The sequence below is a fragment of the Bos grunniens genome, chromosome 5 (genome assembly GCF_055505025.1).
Source record: "Bos grunniens cultivar Pamir isolate PY7600 chromosome 5, Bosgru_T2T1.0, whole genome shotgun sequence".
Lineage (NCBI taxonomy): Eukaryota > Metazoa > Chordata > Mammalia > Artiodactyla > Bovidae > Bos > Bos grunniens.
Window position 1 is genome coordinate 86,148,420 of NC_141169.1, and position 26,107 is coordinate 86,174,526.

The following is a 26,107-nucleotide window of genomic DNA, read 5'->3' on the forward strand; positions in this document are numbered from 1 at the left end:
CACCTGAATTAATCTAACAACCATATCTTTTAACCAAAGCTCTAGTCTTATTACAGTTAATAAATTAACCACATATTTGCACTTCAGCAAAACATCTCACATTGTGCTTTTTAATTGTGCTCCAGAATTTGTATTTCTTTTCTCTAGTAAGCTTTGAGGCTATAAGCATCTGAAGGCCCTATTTTTCATTCTCATTTAGCTTAGCATATTTTCTATTTCCATTCTTTTTCTTCTTTAACTCACATTTTAATATTAAGTAATGGATTTCTTTTTTTCAAAATGTGTATATCTTTTTTTTTTCCTTCAAAATGTGTATATCTTATGGTTATATTTTTGCTTTTGATACCTAGCTTATCTTCAGTTCACTTCAGTTCAGTCGCTCAGTCGTGTCTGACTCTTTGTGACCCCATGAATCGCAGCACACCAGGCCTCCCTGTCCATCACCAACTCCCGGAGTTCACTCAGACTCACGTCCATGGAGTCAGTGATGCCATCCAGCCATCTCATCCTCTGTCGTCCCCTTCTCCTCCTGCCCCCAATCCCTCCCAGCATCACAGTCTTTTCCAGTGAGTCAACTCTTCGCATGAGGTGGCCAAAGTACTGGAGTTTCCGCTTTAGCATCATTCCTTCCAAAGAAATCCCAGGGCTGATCTCCTTCAGAATGGACTGGTTGGATCTCCTTGCAGTCCAAGGGACTCTCAAGAGCCTTCTCCAACACCACAGTTCCAAAGCATCAATTCTTTGGCACTCAGCTTTCTTCACAGTCCAACTCTCACATCCATACATGACCACTGGAAAACCATAGTCTTGACTGGACGAACCTTTGTTGGCAAAGTAATGTCTTTGCTTTTAAATATGCTATCTAGGTTAGTCATAACTTTCCTTCCAAGGAGTAAGCGTCTAATTTCATGGTTGCAGTCGCCATCTGCAGTGATTTTGGAGCCCCCAAAAATAAAGTCTGACATTGTTTCCACTGTTTCCCCATCTATTTGCCATGAAGTGATGGGACCAGATGCCATGATCTTCGTTTTCTGAATGTTGAGTTTTAAGCCAACTTTTTCACTTTCCTCTTTCACCTTCATCAAGAGGCTTTTTAGTTCCTCTTCACTTTCTGCCATAAGGGTGGTGTCATCTGCATATCTGAGGTTATTGATATTTCTCCCGGCAATCTTGATTCCCGCTTGTGCTTCTTCCAGCACAGCATTTCTCATGATGTACTCTGCATATAAGTTAAATAAGCAGGGTGACAATATACAGCCTTGACGTACTCCTTTTCCTATTTGGAACCAGTCTGTTGTTCCATGTCCAGTTCTAATTGTTGCTTCCTGATCTGCATACAGGTTTCTCAAGAGGCAGGTCAGGTGGTCTGGTATTCCCATCTCTTTCAGAATTTTACACAGTTTATTGTGATCCACACAGTCAAAGGCTTTGGCATAGTCAATAGAGCAGAAATAGATGTTTTTCTGGAACTCTCTTGCTTTTTCCATGATCCAGCGGATGTTGGCAATTTGGTCTCTGGTTCCTCTGCCTTTTCTAAAATCAGCTTGAACAACTGGAAGTTCACGGTTCACATATTGCTGAAGCCTGACTTGGAGAATTTTGAGCATCACTTTACTAGCATGTGAGATGAGTGCAATTGTGTGGTAGTTTGAGCATTCCTTGACATTGCCTTTCTTTGGGATTGGAATGAAAACTGACCTTTTCCAGTCCTGTGGCCACTGCTGAGTTTTCCAAATTTGCTGGCATATTGAGTGCAGCACTTTCACAGCATCATCTTTCAGGATTTGAAATAGCTTATCTTAAACATGTGAAAAGAACATGCCTTCTGCAGGTGGTACGTGCAGGGCTCTGTGTCCACTAGGTTAGTTTTTTCCTATTGTTCAAATCATCCATATCTTTACTTTGTTTTAATCAATCACTTAGCGAACCTGTGGTAGAAATTTCCCTTTTTTAAAAAAATTTTTATTGAAGTATAGTTGATTTACAATGTGGTGTTAGCTTTTGGTTTAAAACAACATGATTCAGCTATACATATACATACATTCATTCTTTTTAGATTCTTTTCTCAAATAGTTTATCACACAAAAAAATTCCCATTTAATGTTCGATTTTTCCTCTTTTCTATATATTTATCAATATGCACTAACTTCAAAGTCTTTTCATTTCCCTCCTCAGCATTTTGTTTGTGGCCTCACCCTAAGAAGGTGGTGTTGCCCTAACCAGAGTCTTGAACTGCTTGGTTTCTGTGATTTGGGAGGCTGAACCACCTCCACTCACATAGATATGCACTCTCCAGAGTTCATGGGAGCCAGATAAAGTGAAAAGATACATGGGTGTTTTGGAGTGGATTGGGGGCAGTACCATGGGGTCTTTGATTCCATTTCTGTTTTGTAGGTAGTCAGTCCACATTGTGTAGATGTGTTTTCTTACAGCCTCCACTGATGTGTTATTTAACCATCCAGCTCCTGTAGTACAGAGCATAACTCTGAATTCCCTCCAGATCTTGGTGATAAAGGGACTTCTTTTTATCCCAGTGACTAATACCAGTCTGTCTGGCTTTTCTAGATTTCGGGTCTGTGTCAATAGCTTTACATGGTGAAGGTGATGAAGAGGCATAGAAAAGTCAGGCTTCAGAGCATGGGGATTGTTTTCATTTATTTACCTTCTAACATTTATTTTTATTTTATCTTCAGTTATTTGAAGGGTTGAAGGCATTTCGAGGAGTAGATAATAAAATTCGTCTGTTTCGGCCAAACCTCAACATGGATAGGATGTACCGATCTGCTATGAGGGCCACTTTGCCGGTATGTAAATTAGGAATTTCTCTTGTAATGGGTCACTGAATTCCACCAAATGAAACATTGCTGAGTATTTAGATCAGTATTTACTATAAACCATATGAGCACTGAAGTTATTTCTGGGCTGTTTTTTAATCAGTGAGGTAAAAATGCAAGAAGTAATCATCTGGCAATTCCACAATCTATTTCTTTATGAGTGTCTGTGGGGATTTAATGTGTATGTGGGAGATAATAGGAAAAGGAAGAAACATATGCCTCAAACTGCAATAATAAAATTTAAAGACTATATGAAATTGTAGTATGAAATATGGTGTACCGCACAGATAATTAGGGAGTGTTTTCCCTAATGGCTTAAGATGCTACTAAGTATGCAGTGATTTAATTAGTAATTTTGATATTTTACCCCAAGTTTTATTAACTTTTTTTTTTTTAAAGGATGTAAAAATGTTTTTTCATAGCCACTGGCTCCTGACTATACCATTGTTTGTTATGGAGCAAAATTCATTCTGAGGTGGGTTGAAAGACCCTAAGGTGCATGCCTAGGTAGGAGGTGACTTAGATTACTTTCATTCCCTGAGACTTGAACAGGCTGCCTTTCTAAACTGAAAGAAGTCTTTTCTCCATTGCGATATTTCATTTGTCCCTGACTTTCACCTGAAGGTCTTCAGTTGAAGAAACCCAAGTGATGACTCTTTTTTTAACCAGGCTCTTCCTTCTTCTTCCTTTTTATTTTATTTTGGCTGTGTGGATTCTTCGTTGTGGCATGCAGGCTTAGTTGCCCCACGGCATGTGGGATCTTAGTACCCCACCAGGGATTGAACCCACGTCTCCTGCATTGGAAGGTGGATTCTTAACCACAACCACCAGGGAAGCCCTTCCTTCTTCTTCCTTTCGGAACCCATGCTTTACCCTCTTTCTTCAGAGGCCATAGTCGAGTAGCAGAAGGAACATTCAGGTGATTTCTTTCAATTCAGTCCTAGTTCTACTCTTTACCCGTTACAGACAAATCACTGGGGAAAATCCTTTTAAAATGAGGACAGAAGAAAAGGGAAGTAACATTTATTGGACATCAACTCTGCCACAAACTGCATTATGTGGTTTTACATTCTTTGCATTTTTAATCATAGCAGTGAGCCACTGCCAAGAAAGTATGCCTTGTAAATTTTAGCAGCACCTTTGCACAGATTAAAAAGCTCCAGCCCAGAGATGTTAGACGACTTGCCTAAGCTCACACAGAATAAAGGGCAGGGTAAGAACTTGGATGTAAGTTTTTAACTCCCTAGTCAAGTTCTTTCCACTAAATCTTACCTCTAGACAGGAGTAACAGAAACCCTGTACTTGACACAGGGAGATGGTATGTCCTAGATGATTGGCAGTCCTGATTTCTTTAACACTGCTACACTGCGATTGCTATTACAAGTTACTCAGTAGCCAAATCCTGATGTCATGAACTCTATTCATGTGTGTTTCTGACTCATGTCTACCTTGAATAACCCATCACATCTCTCTGAAAGTATGTTTCTTTGCCTTGCCAAGTAAGTAGAGACTACTTATTTTATAAGCTGTCACCTATTTAGTACATAAAACCCTTTTTCACCTTTGTGAAATAAATTACTCTTCGCTTTTACCCATTTTCTTATTGTATCATTTGTCTCTTACTGATTTTCAGGTTATCTTAACGTTTTCCAGCTACTATCCTTTGTTGGTTATACTACCAAAAAACTTCACCTGTGTCAGTTTTTTTATCTTTTGAAGAATAGAAGGTCTTAAGTTTTAAATAGTCAAATTTTGTCTGTTTTTTTCCCTTAATGATTTATGCTTTATGTCTTTTATTTAAGAATTATGCTTTAAGGTGGCAGTGATGCTTGGTATTTTTTTTAATAGAAATCTTAATGTTTTCTCACATTTAAGTATGTCATCAACTACAGTTGGTATTTGGGTTTGGTAAGAGGTAGGGAACCACTTATTTATCTTCCTTATGTGATTAGTCTATCATTCCAGCACAATTTGAGGGGGAAAAGTCACAGAAAAAATTGCTTGGTTTTATTATTAGTAGTTATAAATTTTTGTTTATTTATTTGGTACTTTTTTTTTTTTTTGCCCATACTACATGGCTTTGCGTGATCTTAGTTCCCTGACCCGGGATTGAACCTGGGTCACTGCGGTGAAAGCACCAAGTCCTAACCACTGGATCTCCAGGGATTTCCTTCTTAGTACTTTTTTTAAACAGTCAAAGCTCTCATGAGGATCATTTCTTATGGCTGCAGTGGAAAAATGTTGCATTATTCATGGTGTTTTTCGTTCCTTCAGGCGTTTGACAAGAAAGAGCTTTTAGAGTGTATTCAGCAGCTCGTGAAATTGGATGAGGAATGGGTCCCCTACTCAACATCTGCGAGTCTATATATCCGTCCTACGTTCATTGGAACTGAGGTGCAGACCGACTTCCTATTTCGGGGTACTTTGGTGGGCGATTATCATTGTTTATGCTTGTGTGGAACTTCTAGTATGTAGTTTGAAATAACCCCCCAGTAGCATCAAAGATGCTCCTTTCCCTTGATCATTAAGACTGTAAACATTTTCTTTAAAGGGCCAGATAGTCAGCACTTTAAGCTTTGTGAGCCATATGGTTTCTGACATACTCAGCGCTGCCACGTGGTACAAACACAGCCACAGCCACCAGCATAAATGAGTAAAGCAAGGACCGAGGCTGTGTGCCTTTAAGACTAACCGTAGTCTCCTCAGTTTACCAGTGTAATGCTTCCTATCTGGGTATTCTCCTCCAAGGTAAGAGTGGTCATGGTTTTGAAATTTGAAGGAGAGAGAGCTCCTGTTTTTAAATCTTCATTTTCTTGAAGTCTTGGGATTACTTGGTAAAGAGTGGGAGTGAAGGACCTTCTTCTCCCATAGAAAATGTTGAAAATCAAGTTCACAGTGGGTATTAGGGAAATACTTGAGAGCTAGAGAGACAGGTTTAAACCACATGGCTATAAGATCTCCCAGTCGTTCAGTCTATTGGTTGGTGACTTTTCAAAAGAAGGACATACTTGAAGTGACCATGGCCATCTGTGTGGGTGAGTATGTAATATACAAAGACCTTGTCCCTGTCTCCTTTCTCTGCTGAGCAGGGTTAGGCCCTATGGAGAATGGGTGATGTGAGGGGGGAGATTGATTGTAGATGGTGGATGACGAAGGTGTGGCATATGGAAAATGGGACAGAGCATTTGCTATGGTAGAGGCATTTTGCTCTCTGGGGTAATTGTATGGTTACCAGGTTTTCCACTGGGTCATATGAATGTAAGCAATAGAGAAATGTATAAGGCCAGAGGATAAGTACCTACGTGGTCCTTTGGCATCCTTTTAATGCCTTTTGAAAGACTATTAAGCATCTGGATAATGAATTTCACAAATTGCAGTCTTCCTAATAACTGTTAAAGAACTGGAACAATTTAAAGAGTCATCTTCTCCTTAAGTTGCTGATATTTTAATATTATTGAGTTTTAAAATATTATTATTTAATTTTAGGAAGAAGCAGTTTTTAAATTTTCAAAGCACTACCTTTTTGTGATCTGGGGTGCTTTCCCATTCTAAGATCTGATTCTTCCAGTCTTAGTTTGTTGAGAGTTTTTGTCATAAATGGAGGCTGGGTTCTGTTGAATGCTTTTTCTAAATGTCTTGGCATGATAATGTGGTTTTGTCCTTCATTCTATTATAATGTATTATATTAACTCATCTTTAGATATTAAAACAAACTTGTATTCTTGGGCTAAATCCTACTTGATTATGGTGAATAATTCACATTATATTTTGCTGTATGCATTTTGCAAATATTTTGTTAAGGACTTTTGTGTCAGTGCTTATGAAAGTTATTGGTCTATAGTTTTCTAATATACCTCGTTCTGTGATTTAGTCAAGTCTTTAGGCTCCTGAAATTCTGTAATGTAGAGTTAAACAAGCTTTTAAGTCTGATTTTATAGTCTGGCTGATACTCCCAATAATTCACTTTATTGATGGTCTTCAAATATTTTCATATGAATTACCCAGATATTGGTTAAAATACACATATTTATACCAATCCCAGGATATTCCAGTTGAATATTCTATTGCTCAACCAAATTTAAGAACCTCAGTGACAAAAATCCTGCCAAGTAGTCCCCTCCCATGGCTCTCTATTAGCTTATATATGTGATCATACTTTGGATCTCAGAATCAAGAATTTTTAAATATCTGCTTTCCAAGTAGTAAGCTAAGAATTGAAAGAAAAAACTGATAAAACTGATATCATTTGATGTCAACATGGTTTGTGTTTGGTTGCTATGTTTATATCAACTAGAATCTTCTAATTCATGGTACAGGCAGAAAAAAAACAATCACCAGGCATTCAGAATGAGCATGTTACAAATAGCATTCAGTAAAGCATATAGATTTAAACATTTGCACACCACACAAATGTTGTATAGTTCAGTCTGATACTTACCACACATTACCTTTCCATGGTATCTACATTTGATACATGAGATAAAGGCTGGAGGATTGGTTGGTGCCCATGGGTTCCAGGTCAGTGGGATTCTTCCATCCGGGACGACTAACTTTTCCTTGCCTTTTTATGTTACTTGGTTCTCTGATGGCTCTGTCTTGTCTCTGCCTTCATAGAATTGCAGGACCACCTCTATATCTGTTATCTGGTATTTTGGTCTTATGTGCAGCATCTGGCTAACATCTGTCATTTCATCTTCTTTTCATGGTTATCTGAACTGATTAAGTGGGTCTTTTATCCAAGAGTTACTTTGAGTCGGGTAATTTTTAAAATGATGTAACCACCAACTTGCTCGCATGTACTAGGTCTCTAGTCTCTGGTATGGCACTCACTTGTGTATGGAGAATATTCTGTATTCTTCAATAGACATATTCTACTGGGCCCCAACTCAACCCAAATAATCTAAATCCGTGGATCCAAGATCAAACACTCTGCTTTTAAATAAAGTCTCCAGAGATTTTTAAAAAACTTGCGATAGAATCACCATCCCAAGTCTTGTGAAAGAATTAAAAATATGTCTAGCAGTCTTTAACACTTTATTTCCTCCAGGAACTGCAAACTAGTACCAAGGTGGAAATATTTTTATCTTTGAAAATTTCACTTCACCCTAAGGGCAGAAGTGGTGTTTTCACTTTCCTGAGCTGTGACATGACAGTCTGTTATTAATTACTGCTTCTCACACTCAGTAAGGCTTAGTAGCTGCCATATAATCTGAGAGTAACTGACACCAACTTATGAATTTCATTACATTTTCAAAGGTACTGTGCTTCTCTACATGTCTTATAATCAACAGTTTCTTCATTTTAAAAATTATTTTACGTAAGTCTGACTCTTTGTGACCCCATTAACTGTAGCTTGCCAGGGTCCTCTGTCCCTGGGATTTTCCAGGCAAGAATACTGGCGTGGGTAGCCATTCCCTTCTCCTGAGGATCTTTCTGACCCAGGGATCGAACCTGGGTCTCCTGTACTGCAGGCAGATTCTTTACCATCTGAGCTACAGGAAAGTCCTGATACCTATGTACCAATGTTTTTGTGTAATTCTTCACATCTTCCGACCTTCTTTGATAATAATTGGATTCATTACTAAAATCCTTTGAGATTTAGGATGGTAATAAACAGAAGAGTATTTACTGGGACATGTATTAATAACTAATTAATTAATGAAATAGCCAGTGAGTAGAGATTGTTGAAAACAATTTTTTTCTAAAGTTTACATTATTAAAAAAATACTGAACAGTATTACATAAGCTTTTCGTAAAATATAGAGACTAAAATCATTCATGATCCCAAACATATTCTGATATTAAAAGAGAATTTTGGTGGCTCAGTGGTAAAAAAAAAATCCACCTGCCAATGCAGGAAACCTGGATTCAGTCCCTGATCTGGGAAGATCCCAAAGCCTGTGCACCACAACTGTTGAGCCCGTGCTCTGGAGCCCGGGAACCACAGCTGCTGAGCCCTAGTGCTGCGACTACTGAACCCATGCACCCTAGAGCCCATGTTCCACAACAAGAGAAACCACCGCAACTAGAGAGAAATCCACATGGCAGTGAAGACCCAGCATAACCAAAACCAAATTTTAAAAAAGAGAGTTTCAGCATCATTTAGATCAATATCTTCTGAAATATTTCCAGGTAGTTAAAAACTTAGAAATTAAAAGCTGGAGTGTTTCAAACTGCTGCTGATTGTTAATTAGAAATTAGATAAAACCTGAAATCATATTTAAATTAAAAAAAGTCATAGACTTGTCATTCTTTTCCTTTTATCACCTTGTAAAGTCTTTATATTCCCTATATAAATTTTACCTGTAGTCATAACAATTTCCATGTAAAGAATTCCCTTTATTCATAACCCTTGTTTATTTATGCTTATACATCTTATCATCTTTTCCCTTCACAATTAGCCTCTAAATGAAAGAATCTGAACAGATTTCAAAACTGGTTATCAGAGCAGCAATTTGTAATCATTCACTTGGGTTTTATCCATACTGTTAATGTATTCTTTTGCAGTCCTTTTTGAGATTATATATGTATCTCATTCTGCTGTTATAAACCACCTTAAAATCTTACTTGCATAACTGTTAACATGTTTCAAATTAACAGCCCCCTTTTTAGTATCTTCAAATCTCAATTATCTGTTTTTAGAGATACAGCTTGTTTGCATTGATTTGGTCTGTGATCAGCTTGCTATTATCAGGCCACTCCCCACATCCTCTTGAGGCTGTTCTTGTTCATTTCAGCATTATCACAGGAGATGATAGTTATTTGTTATTCTCTTTATTTTTACTTTGAAGTGTTGGTTCACTTAGTTAATAATGATACTCCTCAGTTCATACCACTTACCATTTTGGGGCAGAATGTGACCATCTCTTTGTTTTTTTATTCCCTTTTGCATCCCTTCTTTCAGTCTCTGGAAATCATTCTCATGTATTGAATGAACATTCTTTTGGTTTTTATGTGTTTTAAGTATCTCTTAATACCTTGGACCCCCATGATTAAAATTTATATGAATGGTTTTGTCCCACACACCTCACGGTGTCTCTTAATGTTTTCTCTGCACGCTGTGTTTCTCATTTCTATCCAGGGTATTATGCATAGGTCCAGTCCATTGCCTTTTTAAAAAATGTTTTATTTTGTATTGGGCTATAGCCAATTAACAAACAATGTTGTGATAGTTTTAGGTGAACAGCAAAGGGACTCAGCCATATATATACATGTATCCATTCTCCCCCAACCTCCCCTCCCATCTAGGCTGCCACGTAACATTGAGCAGAGTTCCATATGCTGTATAGTAGGTCACTGTGGGTTACCCATTTTAAATACAGCAGTGTGCAGATGTCCATCCCTAACTGTCCCTTTCTCCCATCTTCCCCCCGGCAACCAGAAGTTCATTGTCAAAGTCTGTGAATCTGTTTCTGTTTCGAAAGTAAGTTCATTTATATCACTTCTTCTCAGATTTCACATAATAAGGATCTTATATGATATTTCTGCTTCTGTCTGACTTAGTTCACTCAGAATGATACTCTCTGGTTCCATCCATATTGCTGCAAATTTCTTTCTTTCTTTATATATATATATATATATATATATATATACACACACACACACACCCCCCCCCCCCATCTTTATCCATTCCTCTGTCATTTATCCGTTCCATGGGCATTTAGGTTGCTTCCATGTCTTGGTTATTGTAAGCAGTGCTGCAATGAACATTGGGGCGCATGTATATTTTGGGGTCATATTTTTCTCTGGATAGATGCCCTGGAGTGGGATATCAGGGTCATATGGTAAGTCTATTTTTATTTCTTTAAGGAGCTTCCATTCTGTTCTCCCTAGTGACTGTACCTGGAGAAGGCAATGGCAACCCACTCCAGTATTCTTGCCTGGTGAATCCCAGGGACAGAGGAGCCTAGTGGGCTGCCATCTATGGGGTCGCACAGAGTCAGACACGACTGAAGCAACTTAGCAGCACAGCAGCAGTGGCTGTACCAATTTACATCCTCACCAAAAGTGGAGAAGGGTTCCCTTCTTTCCACACCCATTCCAGCATTATTTGTGGATTTTTTGATGATAGCCATTCTGGGTAGTGTAAGGTAATATCTCATTTTAGTTTTGATTTGTATTTCTCAAATAATTAGCAATGTTGAACATCTTTTCATGTACCTATTGGCCGTCTGTCTGTCTTCTTTGGAGAAATGTCTATTGAGGTCTTCTGCCCATTTGTCAATTGGGTTGTTTGTTTTGGTGCTGTTAAGTGTCATGAGCTGTTTGTAAATTTTGGAGACTAATCCCTTATTGGTCGTATCATTTGCATATATTTTCTCCCAATCTGTGGGTTGTCTTTTTGTTTTGTGTTTCCTTTGCTGTGCAAAAGCTTTTGTGTTTAAGTAGGTCCCTGTTGTTTATTTTTGGTTTTATTTCCATTATTCTGGAGGAGACAGTCCATGACTTCTAACTGCAATAGAGTTCCCCATGCTGGACATATAATTACACTTTGCCCTAGTTCTCTTACTGGGATTCCACTTCCCTGTCCCCTTATATGATACTGCAGTGAGCAGTTTGCAAATACATAACTTAGGGAATTGCTGAAAGAGTTACCATTTCCCTGAAAGATATCCTAGGCTCATCTTACTTTTCAATCTCAAGAAAGTCCTGCCTCCTTTCGTTCAGGGAAATCCTGGTTCTCTGATGAAACACAGTGGTCCAGTCTGCTGTCATATCCATCCCCTGACATTGTGAAGCTCTCCTGAGTGCTGGGCGCTACGCTTAGGGCTCTCCCTGCACAGTTGACAGCAGCCCCATGAGGAGGTGCCATTGGCATCACTTTAGAGATGAAGACACTGAGCCTACCGAGGTGAAATCAGTAGTGAAATCTTTGCTCTGTTCTGCAGCATCCCTTACGTGCTGGTCTTGGAATGCGGTGCTAAGCAAAACCTCCTCCCTGCCTTTGTGGAATTCAGTGTCTCATGGAGCTTGTGGAGTGTCAGATCCATGAATGAATGTATTGGTAGATGGAGGTCACTTTTGTGAAGAAATGAGGGTGTGGTTCAATAAGAGTGCTTATGGAAATGTAACTCAGATGGGACTAATGATTTCTTTCCTATTTTTTTTTCTTTTTTATGTTAACTTATTTTGACAGGCATGACAATCCCAATCTCCAGTTTAACCCTCCAGCCCATCTTTTTTTTAATATTATTTATTTATTTTTGGCTGTCCTGGGTCTTTGTTGCTCCATGGGCTTTTCTCTAGTTGCAGTGCACAGGCTTCTCGTTGCCTTGGCTTCTGCAGAGAATGGCTCTAGAGCACAGGCTCAATAGTTGTGGCACACGGGCTTAGTTGCTCCAAGGCATGTGGGATTTTCCTGGATCAGGGATTGAACCTGTGTGTCTTGCATTGGCAGACAGATGCTTTACCACTGAGCCACCAGGGAAGCGCCCCCCTGCCCCCCATCTGTAATAATGTGAAGTCTGTCTTTGTGTCTGTTTTGTTTCCTTCCCTGAGCTATCAGCTTTCTTGCTCCCAATTATATTTGACAATAATCACTGCAGATTTTCTGTATTGTACTGTGTATTTTACAATATGTAACATGTATCCAATAACACTAAGTCTAAAGTTCATTCACAATGCTTCTGAGTTTAAGAATATCAATTTTCACACGCAACTTGCCAGTGTATTTCTGGAATTTTAAGCGGGGAGGGATTTGAGGGAAGGAAAACCTTGGTAAAAAATTAGTATCAAAAGTATACAATGGAAAGAAAATTTCCTTCCTACTCTCATTCTGATCCAGAGTCCACTGTTCACCTTCTTCTAAGCAATTCCTATTGCCAGTTTTCTCATATCCTTCTTGAGATATATATTGATAAATATACACACCCATACTTGGTTACATATGTTTATATGTTAAGTATTAACCTTCTTTTTTAAAAAATGGCAGTACTTCTTTCTTCAATTTGTGCCAGTAATCCAAATTTTTAAAAACTACACAAAACACACCTACTCCCACCCACCATGCCCCCACCCCCACACACGCAAGGTTTTAAAGGATAAAAATGAAAATCTGAGGACCCAGCACCCTGTTAAGATTAGAATATGGCTAGGACACTTGACACTCTTATATCCTTTCCTGTCACCTCTCCTCCCCTCCCCAGTACAGTCACGCACCCATCCCTACTCCCCTGGGGCCAAATGTCTACAAATGGACATTTGAGTTATTTCCAACTGTTCTGAATAAAGCTGTTGTGCACATCTTTGAATGTATCTTATGGTGGAACATACATACATACTTCTCTCTAGTGTTAACCTCAGAGATGAATTGCTGGGCCAGAGGTATATTCATACACATATATATAGAAATTATATATGATATATAAAAATATATCTATATCTTTACTAAATACTGCCAGTTTTTTAAGGTGTTTGTACCATTTCACTCCCACCAGCAATGTATGAGAGTTCCATTTGCCTCATATTCATGCTCACATTGGTGTTATCTTAGTAATTTTGCCCATTCAGCAGCCTTATCTGGTGTGGTTTTAATTTTCTCTTCTCTGAGGCCAAATCGTGTTGAGTACCGTTTCACATGCTGACTGTCAGAAATCCTTTTGTGAAGTGCCTTTACGAGTCTTTTACCGTTAAAAAGTCAGTTTGTCCACTTTTTGCTCTCATTTTCCTAACTGTAAGCTATTTCATTGTACATTATGCCATACTTAGTTGAACACAGGATGCCATAAATTATGAGGCAGTACTGTTTTATGCACTGATATGGAAAGACATTGCCAATTACACCATGACACAGCACTCTTCTAGATAGTCTTTAGTGATTCGTGAATGAGTCATACCTGTCTCTCATTTTTTGAAATGCGTATTATTTTTGGAGAAAATCTGTAGTTTCTCCTGCCATCAGATGCACCGCTCCACTTGTGACAGGCATGTTTATTTTTACATGTATCTTAATAACAAGAGCTAACAGCATTATCTTATGGGTTCTTCTGACCATAGGTCCCATTAGAAGACTTGGTTGTTGCTTTGCAAGAAAATGTTGAATTGCACTTGTTTAATATTAATACACATATTTGTTTCACTAATACCAAATACATGTCCCATTCCTGCTTTGCTTGTTTCTTTGTAGTAATTTTTTGGTGCTAAATCAGAGTGCAGTTTTTTGACATTTGTAGCCTCACCAATGCCCATAGACTATTGGAACTGCCATCAGTATGAACAGCTGTTTCTAAGTCTGAACAACTTTTCCATGATGCTGCTTAGCCAAGAGCAATTATAAAATGCTGTGCCTAGATTTTGGACCCATTAAATGGGAAAAAGTAGACATCTTAGAATCTGTGAAAGAGTGGTGTCATTTATATAACCAGTGTCCTGTTGATCAACCATTATGTTGTCAATATAACAGACATAAGAACTGTAATTAATTTAGTGTGCAGCGTAGGAAAAATTGAGTTTGGACCTTTAAAAAATGTGGACTTTCTTTACAGCATTTATGCTATAGACATATCCCCTAGTGCACATAAAGACAGACATTCAAGGAGATTCATTACAGCTCACAAAATTTGCTTAGATTTTTATGAGAGTAAGAGAAAAGACGTCCAGTTTCGCTTTGGGGCCATTACTGCTGGTTAGTGACCATTTGTTGGGATGAGGGAAAGTGAAGGAGAGGATTTTATTTGTTGGAGTGACGATGGGTAGAATCAAGAGTTCAGTCTGAATCATGGGAATTTCAGCCAGTGATATCAAGTTGGTGGGTGGATACACCAGACTGGAATTCAGGAGAGATTTGGGAGTTTAAGTGCTGCGTTCTTATCTTTAGTATAAAATGCCTTTACAATCTGGGGCTTGGATGAGGTTATCAAGGAAATAGCTGTAGAGAGAGATGAAAAGAAGGCAAGGAATGAGATCTGAGGCAGGCCAGCATGTAGAGAAAGGGAGAGGAAGAGGAATCAGCTAAGGGGTCTAGTCTGGAAGGTAGAAAGAAAAACAAGAGGGCTTGGTGTCCTGTGCCAAATGAAGAACATGGAGACACAATGAGCTGTGGCAAATCCCACCCACAGGACCAGTGCCATGAAGCCCAAGACCTGATTATTGGCTTTGACAACGTGGAGTCCTTGGTGATCTTAAACATCTGTCAGTGGGGTAGTGGGCCTGAAAGCCTGAATGTCATGGACTCAGTAGAGGATGAGAGGAGGGAGGTTGTGATTGTGAGTATGCATTAATCTTGTGAGGAATTCTGCTCTGCAGTGCAACAGAGCTGGGTGGGTACTTGGCAGTGGGGCAGGTGGTAAAGGGAGAGTGTTTTTTTGAGACTGGAGGTGTTATGGCGTGTTTCTAAGCTGATGTCAGTGATCTGGAAGGAAGAGGAAACTGATCAAAAAGTCACCAGATTTCCCAAATTCTACTTCTGTCATGCATTTACTTCTGAAGGTGACAGTGTCTGCAGGCAGTGACGTGTACAGGATGGAGGGACAGCCAGGTACCCCCCGCCTTGCTCCTTGGCTTGTGGTTCTCCACCTGACATTCGTGTCACTGAGAGGGCTCTTTCGTGAGTGTAGCATCCTTCCCCCGTCATCAGCCAACTCACAGGCTGAGACTGCTGCAGTTGCAGCTCCCTGTGTTGGTCTGACCTGTTGCTCTGCTCCAAGCCCAGTGCCTTGCTCAGCCCAGTCCACTGAACCCATCTGGATGGAATCCCGCAGTCCAGGTCTGAGCGTGAGGCTAGGTCAGTGAGGGGACCCTGGTTCTGAGGCGATAACATCCTGTGGCATTTTCCTGGCATCCAGAGAAAGGGCTGGCAGACATTTTCTGTTAAAGGCCAGGTGTGTGTGTACACTCCGAGTGTTTTCAGTTGTGTCCAATTCTTTGTGACCCTGTGGACCGTGGCCTGCCAGGTTCCTCTGTTCATGGGATTCTCCGGGCAAGGATACTGGAGTGGGTTACCATGCTCTCCTCCGGATCTTCCTGGCCCAGGGCTTGAACCCACATCTCTTGATGTCTCCTGCATTGGTGGGTGGGTTCTTTACCACCAGCGCCACTTGGGAAGCCAGGTAGTTAAATATTTTGGGCTTTGCGTTCCTTGCAACTATTCGCCTCTGCCTTTGTAGCACAAAAACAGCAATAGGCCATACGTGAATGAAAAAATGTGTTCCAGTGAAACTTAAAAACAAAACTGGCAGCAGGCTGAAGTTTGCTGACCCTTGATCCTGAGTTACTTTAGAAGGGAAATGAAGCATGGCTTTCCTAAGAGTGATTCATTTTGGCTCTCCCTGGGTACTTCCTCATCCCATATTCTTAGCCATTGGCTTAATAATTCATGCTGCAATTTCTATTTATGTTTTACATTTACCAACCTATAGTTTCCACATCATCAGTACAGGAATCCTTGTCTTTTTTTCCAAGGACCAACGCATTCTCCACAGTTCCAGCACTGAGCGTTGACTAGTTCATTGCTCAGATCTACAGTCATTTTAATGTCATCTGAATGTCCCGTAAATTGGTACATGTTGAATTTATTTACCATTATTACTATGATCATGTATTATTTACTTAAAAATAGTAAAAATTGGTATTTATTGGATGCATAAAAAAGATCAGACCCTGGGAACTTTCAACAGATATCTAATTTAATCTTTGTTCTAACCCGTGAGCTATTAGTATATTATCACTGCCTTTACATAATATTAGATTGTAAAGTGTTCTTTTAGTCTTTCTTACCTGAGCTTTAGTTTTCTTTTAACTGTGTTTTTCTTTTTTAAATTTTAACATCATTTTTACTGAAAAATTAAAAAAAAAGAGCTGAGTGGTCAGCCTGTCTGTCTAATGTTAAATGTATGTTGTCTTTCTCTTTGAACAGGACTGAGAAACAAACTCAGCCCTGTCCCCTACCTGTTTTATAGCAGGTCTCAGAAAATTCTCGGCTTTTGTTTTCCCCATGATATTCTTTCAGGGTCTATATATTATCTACCCACTGGTCTGAAGGCCAGCACTAAAGGAAATCAAGCAGGAGACAGGAGCGTTTTCTCTAAGGCATCAACTCAACAGATAAGGATTAACATCAGCTTTTTTTAAATAAAATAATTCAGATTTGCTAAGTAGTTATCTAGGTTGGTTTTATAGCCCTTTTCCATAAATGTCTTATTAAGATGACTAACAGTTCAACCGATGTCTAGTCAGTACCTGGTATAATAAACAGCAGAGGATGCTTTGTGTAGGGAGCAAAGAAGGTCCTGCCCTTCATGGAGTGCACAGATGCCTGAGTGGTGGAGAATTATATAAGCAGTTGTAAGAAAGCATGATGGGTATTTTGTCTACATTTGAGGAAGTGCTGGATGTGTAATACCGTGTCACACAAGCACCTAGGCTTGTAACTGGAGCTCATTTCCTGAAGTGACAGTTAGATGACATTTAAATAGAGATTGAGGGGTTTGTGTTACTTAGAGAGATGTTTCCATTGGTTTGTGTTGCCACAGAAAGTGAAAGCGTTAGTCGTCCGACTCTTTGCAATCCCCTGGACTGTAGTCCGCCAGGCTCCTCTGTCCCTGGAATTCTCCAGGCAAGAATACTGGTGGAGTGAGTTGCCATTTCCTCCTCCAGGGGATCTTCGTGACTCAGGGATTGAACCCACATCTCCTGCATTGTGGGCAGATTCTTTACTACTTGAGCCACCAGGGAAGCCTGGTGCCACAACAGAGTTTCAAAAATGATGCACTCGGGATCTTAGTTTCCCAACCAGGTATCAAATACTTGCCCCCTGCGGTGGAAGTGCAGAGTCTCTATCACTGCGCCACCACGGAAGGCCCGCAGATTAGGTGCCTTAAACACCAGAATTCATTTTCTCAGTTTTGGAGGCTGGAAGTCCATAGTCAAAGCGCGAACAGGGTTGGTCTCTGGTGATGCCGCACTTCCTCGCTTGTGGGTGTCCACTTTGTCACTCTATAGTTGTGCTCTGGTGTCTCTTCTTAAAAGGATAACAGGACTACCCAGGTGGCTCAGTGGTAAAGAATCCACCTGCCAGTGCAGGAGACACAAGAGACTCGGGTATGATCTGTGGGTCAAGAACATCCCCTGGAGGAGAAAATGGCAACCCACTCCAGTATTCTTGCACGGAAAATTCCATGGACAGAGGAGCCTGGAGAGCTACAGTTCATGGGGTGGCAAAGAGTCAGACATGACTGAACACACACAGAGTCCCACAGTCCCAACAGGACTGGGATACCGGCCTTTTGACCTCATTTAACTTTACCTCCTTTAAAGCTTTATCTCCAAATGCATTCACATTGGGGGTTAGGCCTTCTACCTATATATTTTGAGTAGGAAAGCAAGGAGGAATCCAAAAAGATTCCATATGGTTTGAGCAGAGGATGCATAGAATATGAGAGTGTGGTGAAGGCTGAGGGTGGAAGGAAGGTCTGGTTTGAATTCTCTTCACATTAGAAAATCTCGAGAATTTCACCGATTATTTATTCCTCTTCCCCCCTCAAATTCTGATATCAAAAAAAGAGCTCTGGACTAAGAGTAGAGCGATGTCCAGAGCTAAATAATGAAAACTCTGGGTGAATCATTTGAGCCTAAGTTTAACTTAGAAATATTCCTGGATTGTTGGATTTTCTGAGATAATGGCTATGGAATGTCTTGGAAACCTGAAAGTACCGTGTAATTATTGAGGGTTGCTAATTATTTTTTAAATCTTAAATCAGGCCAACTAGTTTTTCCTATAAACACATTCCATGAATTTGGTGTTCCTCCCCCATGTGACTCACACTGAAACCCTAAATGGGTCACTGGTCAGTCCTGTGTTTCTTACAGCATCCCCTTAGTTCATTGTTCTTGTTGTTATTTTTTTTAAGATAGAAACTTAACAAAAGAAATTAATTAACCAACTTGGCTGCATTGGATCTTAGTTGAGGCCGATGGGGACTTTTCATGGCGGCAGATGGACTCTAGTTGGGGTGCGAGGGTTTAATTGCCCCACAGCGTCTGGGATCTTAGTTCCCCAACCAGGGACTGAACCTGTGTTCCCTGCATTGCAAAGTGAATTCTTCACCACCTGCCTACTAGGGATCCCAGTTCAGTATTCTTTGTCATTTTCCCCTCTAACTAATCTTTTTTAAGAACTGGCAGAATTTTTTTTTTTTTTAGTCTACTCTTTGAATCAAAAAAATAATTTGGAGCACCCTAAAAATTTCTTTTTGAAAAATGTCCCCCAATTATTTCTAATTCTATATTTTCTTCTGTCCCTTAATTGCCTTGCCCAGCAGAATCATTCTCAAGCCTCTACATGGCAGCAGTGCTTCTCTGCCTTCCAGGCCAAAACATGAACTATTAAGTAGTACATTTCTCAGTTTGCTGAATGCCCGCTGCAGATGGATCACCCTAGAAGTCCTGCCTTTCTATAAAGTAATTTTCTAAGTGACACAGAAGTGGTCATTTCCACTGTGAAACGTGTCTTTATTTTCCATCACACTCAATTGTCCTGTTATTTTGTGCAAAATGTACCCACATTTAATGCTCATTTATATATTTATTTGTTATTTGTGGGGTATAACTTAAAAGAGTATATATTTTAACATATCAGAATTCCAACTTCAAAGTCAATGTGGTCCCTTGAGACCTAAACTTTGCATCTAAAATTTTGTATTTCTCATTTTCTGAGGGATTTCTTAAAAGCCCCTTTCAGTTCTTTATGTATTGAAATAATCCAAGAAACTAGTAGAGGAGAATTTTTAAAAATCAATCAAAATAAGACAGTGAAACTGGTCTACATAACATCAGCTGTTACTATCCATATTTTTCTTTATGTATATGGCTTTTATTTTACTTGAACTAGAATCCTGATCTTGTGATCATAGAATGTTGTTCATTGCCATTTGATTAATATTATGCTATCGTAAACTATTCTTTACTGTAGGAATAGTACAGAATTTAAATTGCTTTCCAGGAAAGAAGGGAGAACTGAGGAACAAATGTGGAGGGGAGAAACAGATCCAATCACCGAGTTCCTTTCCTGATCCAAAAAGTTACATTTGATTTACTCTCACTTATGAAACAGTGTGATCATTTTCAGTACAGTCATAGTTCTTTTCATGGAAAAATATTTGACATAAATAATTATTTAAGGATGAAGGTGACACCAATACTTAAAGTGCTTGCAAAATATGAATTGACCTTGCTTAAATTTCAGAAATAAAAGTTAGTACCCATAAGCACATTTTCTCTCAGCATCGAAACATTCTAGTCTATAATCTGCCTGCTTGCTAAGAATGGTGGTGGTGGTTTAATCCCTTAAGTGAAGTGAAGTGAAGTGAAGTCGTTCAGTCGTGTCCGACTCTCTGCGACCCGATGGGCTGTTATGGGCTATAGCCCACCAGGCTTCTCCGTCCATGGGATTTTCCAGGCAAGAGTACTGGAGTGGGTTGCCATTTCCTTCTCCAGGGGATCTTCCTGACCCAGGGATCGAACCTGGGTCTCCTGCTTTGCAGGCAGACACTTTACCCTCTGAGCCACCAGGGAAGCTGGTTTAATCCCTTAGTCATGTCCAATTCTATGCGACCTTATGGACTATATAGCCCACTAGGCTTCTCTGTCCATGGGATTTCCCAGGCAAGAATACTGGAATGGGGTTGCCATTTCCTCCTCGAGGGGATCTTCCTGACCCAAGTATAAAGATATTGTTTAAAGATTTTTATCAAGATATTCTTCTCTAGAAATAGATTTAGTATGTTAGTCTGTTTTTCATCTGTTTTCTCTCTACTGCCACCTAGTGGATTAAATGCAAGTTTGCCTGTCAATTAAAATCAAGGGAAGGAAATGAATAACATGAAACTTATCCATGATGATGAGTTATTGTTACTTTTTTTTAGTAGAGTGTAGGTTGCAAAAAATACAAGAGTGAAAAAAGTCCAGGCATTCATGTGATATCAGTAATAAAATGCTTATCAGTTTATCCATAAATAAGGTATTTTATTTAGACCATTAGAAGCTAGGTAAATTATTGATACTGTGTCCTGCATATTGTATTTCTAAATTATGTTGAGAAGCCTAATTCATTATTACAATGGTCAATAATTTTTTTTTAATGTAAAGCTTACTTAACTGATAGGTAATTAAAAGTGCAGAGATAAGATAGTCAATTTTTATCAAAGTTGGGAAGAAAGGCAGATATGTGTGTTATTCTTGGAATTTCTTTTTCCAAATAATGAAACCAATAAAAGCAAATGGAGTTTAAGTCTCCTCATTCTTTGTGGGGGTGACCTTTTCAACCCCCACTAAAGAACAAACCCAAATGAGCAAAAAAACCAAAACCTGTTGTTGCTTGCTGGCTGTTTTGCTGAAAGTTTTCACTTTTGCCTCATGTCCAGAGGATTTGTTAACAAAATAAACCATTCATTATATACATATAAGCAATACAAATATTTCTTAGAGAACTATCTAGTCTACTTTGAATATTCTAACATAAAAGAAAAAAGAAATAGAAACAGCAGAGGAGAGCAATAGTACATACATCACCAAATTGGATTTGCCAACATCCGTGCTTAAACAGCACTGGGAAGTCTGATGTGACAGCAGTCTGGAGTTCCAATTAGGAAAAGGTCCCAGGCAGCGAGTCCGCTTTGTGGGTGAGACTTCAAAGGTTTCATTTCTCCCACTTATAATCCCAGGATGCAAACTGAAAGATCCTCATCAGTTCAGTTCCGTTCAGTCGCTCAGTCGTGTCCGACTCTTTGAGACACCATGGACTGCAGCACCCCAGGCTTCTCTGTCCATCGCCAATTCCCAGAGCTTGCTCAAACTCATGTCTATCGAGTCAATGATGCCATCCAGCCGTCTCATCCTCTGTCATCCCTTCCTCCTGCCTCCAGTCCTTCCCAGCATCAGCGTCTTTTCCAGTGAGTCAGTTCTTCACATCAGGTGGCCAAAGTATTGGAGCTTCAGCTTCAGCATCAGTTCTTCCAGTGAATATTCAGGATTGACTTCCTTTAGGATTGACTGATTGGATCTCCTTGCAACTCTCAAGAATTTTCTCCAACACCACAGTTCAAAAGCATCAATTCTTCAGTGCTCAGCTTTCTTTATGGTCCAGCTCTCACATTCATACATGACTACTGGGAAAAGCCATAGCTTTGACTAGACGGACCTTTGTCGGCAAAGTAATGTCTCTACTTTTTAAAATGCTATCTAGGTTGGTCATAACTTTCCTTCCAAGGAGTAAGCGTCTTTTAATTTCATGGCTGCAGTCACCATCTGCAGTGATTTGGGAGCCCAAGAAAATAAAGTCTGTCACTGTTTCCATTGTTTCTCCATCTATTTGCCATGAAGTGATGGGACCGGATGCCGTGATCTTAGTTTTCTAAATGTTGAGTTGTAAGCCAGCTTTTTCACTCTTCTCTTTCATCAAGAGACTCTTTAGTTCTTCCCTTTCTGCCATAAGAGTGGTGTCATCTGCATATCTGAGGTTATTGATACATCTTCATCAATCTGCCAGCAAAACTGCAGCAATGGTATTATGTTAAGTTTTTACAATGCTGTTTCCTTTTTTGGAGAAGGAAATGGAAACCCACTCTAGTAGGTTTGCCTGGAGAATCCCATGGACAAAGGAACCTGGTGGGCTACAGAGGCTGAAAGGACTGAGCAACTAACACTTGCTTTGTTACGCAAATCTTGGAATGTTACTAAGTCCTAGGCGTGGTAGGCCAGACCTCCTCAAGGGACTTGACAAATTCCAAGATCTGCTCCCTATCATCTATCTATCTATCTATCTATCTATCATCTATCTATCTATCTATCGTGTTTCTCTTCTGACACTCACAGCAGGTGTGGCTGACGCCCACAGCAGTAGTCTGGGCTGTATCCATGTAGGTCAGAAGCAAGGTCGGAGGCCTGCTTTGCTTTGTCTCTGAAGCCTAAACAAGACTACTTAATTTCCCTAACAATGATTCATTTCTTTATCATTTTTTTCTTTTAAATTTGAACTTTTTATTTTGCATTGGAGTATAGCCTATTAACAATGTTGTGACAGTTTCAGGTGGACAGCAAAGGGACTCAGCCATACATATACACGTGTCCATTGTCCCCCAGACTCTGCTCCCATCCAGGCTGCCACATAGCATTGAGCAGAGTTTCCTGCGCTATACTTTAGATCCTTATTGAATACAATCGCGTGTTCTTGTCAATCCTAAACATGCGAACTATCCTTTCACCCCATCCTTTCCCCGTGGCAACCGTAAGTTCATTATTTAAGTCTGTGAACTGACTCATTTCTTTAACTTGGTATCTGTCACTCTTTGTCTGTTTCCTTTGGGGCCAGCCAAGTCCTGTGTGACTCTCAGGTTCACATGCTGTGTGAATGGACTCAGCTTCCCGTTTCTTAAGCCTCTCTGGTGGCATCAGAGCGCACATACATGAACACAATGTATCGTGCTCACACATCTTTTCCCTGCCTGATTCTTCATCTGGGCATAAGTAGTGGGTGAGGCCCCTTGAGCTATCAGGTAGCAGAAGAGGAGATTTAATTGAAATTCAGAAAAAAAAATATATCCCCAAGTCCTCTTTTAGCCAGTTTCATTACATATTACAAAAATCACGAATTAGCTGAATTTGAGTCTCCTGTCATTATTTTCACACCAGATTGCTACCCGATCCAGGCAGACTAGGCTTCTTTTTTGAGGACTCAGTGTATGTATTTTATTGCCCAGGATTTAATATAATAGTCTTAATTTGTTTTCTTACCTGCGTGGCCTTAAACTGTACAGGATAGCCCAGCAACCTTTAATGCCTTTAGAATATGTAGCCCTCAAAACTTTTTAGTCTCTCAATTTTCCTCTTTAAAAAACAACTGAGAGTAATTACTTTTGTGCTGAAGAAATTTATGATTGCATTGTTGGCTTGTGATTTTCTCAGTGTTTGTGGGGAAGGCCATTTTCTCTCTTTGTCATTCCTAATATGAATTCCTGAGTCCTTCGTCCTCTGTCTTTTGGTGGGCAGGGGCCCCGGTGGCGGGGATTTGTCTTGTCTGATGTCTTTGCTTCTAGTGAAGCTACACTTTTGGTGTCTGTTATCTGTCACAGTCGGATGCGATAATGGCACTTTCTCCAGCCCGAGTCTGCTGGCACCAGAGTGTTTGAATGAAGTAGAAGGGCAAGTTAGAGAAGCAAATATTAGGTTTCACCCCCAAAGACTGAAATCGTGTCTAGGTTCTTTCCTTTTTCAGTTCCCAATCAGTGCAATCCTGAAAAGTGTTACATGGCTAGTTGTCAAAAATATATGGTTAGTTGACAGTGTACTGGTCTTCCCAGGTGGCTCAGTGGTAAAGAATCCGCTGCCAATGCAGGTGCCCCAGGAGACATGGGTTCGATCCCTGGGTCAGGAAGGTCCCCTGGAGGAGGAAATGGCAACCCTCTCCAGTATTCTTGCCTGGGATAATCCCATGTACAGAGGAGCCTGGTGGGCTACCATCCATGAGGTCGCAAAGAGTCAGACAGGACTGAGCAACTGAGCATGCACAAAAAACCTATTAATAAAACAAGAGACAAATTTGCCTTTCCTTTAAAATCATAACTCTGAAAGCAAAGCAAAATGGAACCCAGTCTTGGTGTTTTCTTCTTAGACGACCATCAGGCTTTGTGTAACTCAACTTCAGAAGTAACAGCTGTCGTTTGTGGCTTCTGGGAGATGTTACAGATCTGTTCTAGACTTTGAGACTGGCATCTGCATTTTAGATTAACAGTTGTGTATACTTTTACTATATTCCAGCCTTCTCTGGGGGTCAAGAAGCCGACTAAAGCCCTGCTCTTTGTAATCTTGAGCCCAGTGGGACCTTATTTTTCCACTGGAAGCTTTAATCCTGTGTCCCTGTGGGCCAACCCGAAGTATGTAAGAGCCTGGAAAGGTGGGACCGGAGACTGCAAGATGGGAGGGTAAGTTGATCTGTGTTACTGTCTAAAGGATAGAGGCCCTTGTGACCATTTAGTTATGGCCATTCATTCAATACATACATATATATATATATATATATATATATATATATATATATTAGTATTCACACTGGAATGGTCATTTTTATTTTGTGTTTAGCCTTCAGTGGTTTGAATGTGGTAGCTGTTTGAAGGATAACCTCTGTGGCCCTTTGAAGGGAGAAACATTGACTGTTAAACATAAGCAAGAACTAAAGTAACTAGGCCAGGAATGAAATCAGCGCTTTGGATGAGCTGCCCGGGATGCTGGTCCCTGGCCGCGGGCTGACAGTTGGCATTCGAGAGCATCTGGTGTCGGGGCCCAAGCTCTCAGTCGGCTCCAAGGAGCCCTGTCTGGGGAAGGTGCCTGCATCACTGAAGTGCTGTCTTCATTCCCGCAGATTGCAACCATATCTGCTGCCAACTGGCTGTGGGACAGCCCTGCTTTGGCTCGGTCAGGCCAGTCTCATAGGCCATATGTAGCTGGCTGGAAATAAAAGAGCATTTGAAAGTGTTAGACAATTTCAGGGGTGGACTTGGCCGTGAATCGGGAATGCCCCGACGGGTGAACAAGAATAGCCGGGTTACCCAGCGTGGCTCTTCCTTTGGAAGAGCACCAGCTGGCCCTCAAGGTGACTCAGTGCAGTCTTCTGGGCCCTGGGAGAGAGGAAGGATGTGGTGCTGACATGCCAGAGAGACCTTGACAGCTGGCTTTGAACCCTCCATAGACTTTTTCTATTTCTCACTTTTCTGTCCCCAAAAAGGCATGGTGGTAAAATGCTATGTCCTGTCATCCCTCGTGGCATTCACTCACTAACTGCATTCCCTCATCGGGTCAGAAAAATCCTGATGGTGGTGGCTTAGTCGCTAGGTTGTATCCGACTCTTGCAACCCCATGGACTGTAGCATGCCAGGCTGTTCTGTCCGTGGAATTTTCCAGGCAAGAATACTAGAATAGGTTGCCATTTCCTTCTCCAGGGGATCTTCCCAACCCAGGGATCCTGTATTTCAGGCAGATTCTTTAATGACTGAGCTATGAGGGAAGCCCAGAAAAAAAAAAAAAAAATTCTGATGGAGTTCATTAAATAAACTAAGTCACTTTATTCCGTGTTAGATCTCCTTCCTAAGTCCTAGGCTAGCCAGATCAAAAACTTTTTTGTTTGTTCTCAATGGCTTTTTTACTTTTTCAGACTTATTCACAGAGCATATCTGTATTCCTCTATTAAAACTTCTCTCAGTGCACGTTGCAGTAAAGCAACAGTCTTGATGAAGAGAGAATGTAAAATTTTTTCTACTTTAAATCATACTCTCTAGCTCCCCCTACCT

At 40.2% G+C, this 26,107-nt stretch overlaps 1 protein-coding gene across 5 annotated transcripts in view; it reads left to right on the plus strand.

Annotated features, from left to right (window-relative positions):
* The window catches only part of BCAT1 (branched chain amino acid transaminase 1), a 118,488-nt gene that overhangs the window by 61,771 nt on the left and 30,610 nt on the right, over positions 1–26,107 (plus strand). For all 5 annotated transcript variants that reach the window (XM_086401738.1, XM_086401742.1, XM_086401740.1 and 2 more), the window contains exons 4-6: positions 2,694–2,804; positions 5,109–5,228; positions 24,582–24,745. In XM_086401738.1, the coding sequence (XP_086257864.1) occupies positions 2,694–2,804; positions 5,109–5,228; positions 24,582–24,745 (395 nt within the window). The remainder of the gene's footprint in view (positions 1–2,693; positions 2,805–5,108; positions 5,229–24,581; positions 24,746–26,107) is intronic.